General features: G+C 52.1%; 1 protein-coding gene across 1 annotated transcript in view; it reads right to left on the bottom strand.

Annotated features, from left to right (window-relative positions):
- The window catches only part of LOC113229409, a 39,339-nt gene extending 36,110 nt beyond the window's left edge, over positions 1-3,229 (bottom strand). The window contains exon 1 of the mRNA XM_026462980.1: positions 704-3,229. Within this exon, the coding sequence (XP_026318765.1) occupies positions 704-3,229 (2,526 nt within the window). The remainder of the gene's footprint in view (positions 1-703) is intronic.
- Positions 3,230-3,435: the final 206 nt, after the last annotated feature.

Raw genomic sequence — 3,435 nt, 5'->3', positions numbered from 1 at the left:
CGAGCAGGACCGCCTTCTGCATTTGTGCTGGAAGCGACACGCCACAGAAATCCAACCGCCTCAAGCTGTTAGAAAGGCTGACTGGAATTAACCCATTTGCGGACAAAACAATTGGGATTATTTCAGTGGAGGCCACACCCCACATGTCGGTGATCTCGTGCGCCAGGTCGAGATACTTCCGGCGTTTCTCGGTTTCAGCTTTCACGAGACCCTCGTCATGCGGTATGGTGACGTCCACAAGAAATACCCTCGACTGCGATCGATCCAATATCACAATATCAGGCTTATTCGCAAGAATAGTCCTGTCCGTGATAATTGATCGATCCCAATAGATTTTGGTGCGGTCATCTTCGAGTATTGGCTCCGGTGAATACTTGTAATATGGCAACCTCTGTTGCACTAGTTCATACTTGAGAGCGAGCTCTTGGTGTAATATTTTGGCTGCCTGGTTGTGTCTGTGCAAGTACTCAGTGTTAGCAAGAGCGGAACAACCGGAAACAATATGCCTAAGTGACTCTCCGGGACGGTCACATGCCCGACAAATGTCTACTGTGCCGTCCTTTAGGATATATTTCCCATAGTTCCGCGTCTTGATAACCTGATCCTGTATTGCACAGACAAAACCTTCGGTTTCCCCAAAGAGGTCCCCGAAACGCAGCCAATGCAGGGAGGCTTTACGATCCACAAATGGCTCGTGGAGTACCTTGAAGAACCTCCCATGGAGCTCCTTCTCTTTCCATACGGACTCGCGGTCAGAGGTGCTAAGCACCACCGGGTCTCGCCATTCCTCTTTGGCCAACGATAAGGGAGTTAGCCCTTTATCACATGTGACAACCTCTCCACGAATTACGTCATCCGTCATCGTCAAAAAGTAGTTTCTGAGACTGCATATCTCGCGGTTGTGCATGGTTTTGACACTTAATAGGCCTCTACCTCCACACTTCCGCGGGACATACAATCTCATAACTGACGATCTCGGATGATGCATTCGGTGAGAGGTCATCGTCGTGCGGACTCGTCTATCCAGAGCGTCTAATTCCGTCTGAGTCCATTTGAGCACGCCAAATGTGTACATCAGAACAGGCATGACCCAGGATTTATAAGCTCGGATCTTATTAACGCCTGACAAATAGCTGTTTAGCACATTTTTCAGGCGCCCATAAAAAACCTCGCACACACCCTGTTTCACGTCTGCTTCCTTCACTCCGATGGTCTGTGACATGCCCAAATACCGGTATGTTTCAGTCTCGGAGAGTACCCGCAGGTGATTGGTGCCAATATTAATGCCATCAGAATGCATGACACGTCCCCTCTCAACATGGACCACCGCGCACTTATCGATCCCAAGCTCCATCCTAACCGAACTGCTGAAATCGTTGGTGATTGTCAGCAGCTCCGTCAATCTGTCAGCTGTGGGGCCGTATAGCTTGAGATCATCCATGTAGAGAAGGTGAGGCATTCGCGGCCCACCTCTCCGAAACTGAAAGCCTGTGCCCGACCTCTCCAATAGAGTACTCAGAGGGTTCAGGGCCAGGCAAAACCACAGTGGACTCAGACAATCGCCCTGGAAAATACCTCGCCTTATTTCTATTCGGTCATCCGCATCCGTCATTCGCCGACCGTCCAGACTCAGGATCGTTCTCCAACATCCCATGCATTGCCCGAGGAAGTGTCGAACTGCACTGTCAATTTTATACAGTTCGAGGACCCTCGAGAGCCATGAGTGGGGCACCGAGTCGAACGCTTTCCTATAGTCTATCCAGGCAGCGGAGAAATTCCGACGGTTGCGTCTGACAAGTTGGCCAGCGACCGCGTCGATGAGGAGCAGCTCCTTACTACCGCGGCTACCGCCCCTACATCCGTTCTGAACCTCAGACATCACACAGTTATCAACAATGTGCTGACTTATCTTGGAGCTCAAAACAGATGTTAAAGTCTTGTATATTGTACAAAGACAAGTTATGGGGCGATACTGTGATGGATCCACGGTAGCATCGCTCTTTGGAGCTAAATGAGTGACCCCAGTAGTTAAGAAGTTTGGGAGCGTCCCACTCTCAAGGGCACTTTGGAACTGACGAGCGAGAGTAGCGTGGCAGCACCAGAACCCCTTCAGCCAATAATGATGCAGTCCGTCCGGTCCCGGACTTTTCCAGTTCGGAGCCTTACGGACCGCTACCGCTACATCCTCTTCGGATATGCTGATGGGATTCATAGGCGCTATGGTTGCACATGCTCCCTCGACCGCTTCGAACCATGGACCCTCTTCGTGATCGACGGGCTGCGACCAAAGCCTTCGCCAAAAGGCGACCACTTCTGCTTTGTCCGGACGCTCACCCGTCAAGACCACATCAGGACGCTCCAGTGTCCTATAAAACTTCTTTTGGTCACTCATGAAGAGACGATTCTGCCGATACCTCTTCACCCTTTCGGAATATCGCCGAATCCGCTTGCCCCAAGCAGCTATCTTCTGCTTCAGATCATCGATGCGCCCTGTCAGTTTTCGTGCAAACTCCGGTGAGTCTACAAAAATGTTCTCACCGGGGAATGCTTCTCGGACAAAGCGCATCACTCTCGGCCTTGTGACGCCTGATCTGAAGCTAGTCAGTTTGCCGATGAGGACCCTGGCCCATGCTATACGACCCTCAATTCGCCTCATCCAGGCTGGCTTAGTACTAGTCCTAGGAGTAGTGCTGCCAACCTGGTGGTTACCGCCGGGTCTTGTTGGCGGCATCCTGACGCCGACAAATTGACACACAGTCATTGCGGCAGCGAAGAGAATTGAGTCTTTCTCCCAAAGGCCTACGCTTTCCTCTAAAAATGAGGGAAGCATGTTGTTAATGGCCCCAACGGCATCCCGAACCTTGATACTGAGAGGCACTCGAGGCAGCCGTGGCCTTCGCTCAAGAGGCACGTGGCGATATTCCAGAATCGTCTCCTCCAGACTACTCCTCAACGCTTCCAAATCCAGGGCGGCTGTTCCCCAATCACTTTCAGTACCACCCGTATCCGGCTGCTGAGCACTAGGTTCCCTGTGAACTTCCCTGCTGAGAACAGGAGAGCGCTCCAGCCTGGGTGGCTCTTCTTCCAGTGGAGGAACAGCCTCGCATCGTAATTGCTCGAGTTCGGCAGCGCTAAAAAGTCCTGAGCGCTGTAGGTACCGAACTCGGTCCGCCGGGTTTTGTTCTGTGACGGTCAAAGTTGGCTCCAGCCGAAGAAATTCGCGGTACATTACTACTCGATAACCTGTCCGTCCGGTTCCCGAACCTGAGGCCCTAAAATAGGCCCGCATGGCATTTTTATTCATATCAATCGTCCATGCCATGCGGCGCCGTACTCCACCAGAGGCGGGTACCGATTGCTGGGACCGAGTTGCCCTAGCCCCTGCCGATACCATGCCAACTGGTGGTGATGGATCGTGAGTAGACTGGCCGGATG

Source organism: Hyposmocoma kahamanoa, unplaced genomic scaffold (assembly GCF_003589595.1).
Source record: "Hyposmocoma kahamanoa isolate Upper Pololo Valley unplaced genomic scaffold, ASM358959v1 62, whole genome shotgun sequence".
In the NCBI taxonomy this organism is placed as follows: Eukaryota; Metazoa; Arthropoda; class Insecta; order Lepidoptera; family Cosmopterigidae; genus Hyposmocoma; species Hyposmocoma kahamanoa.
The sequence above is the reverse complement of the archived record's forward strand: the minus strand, read 5'-3'. Positions and strand labels throughout refer to the sequence as shown.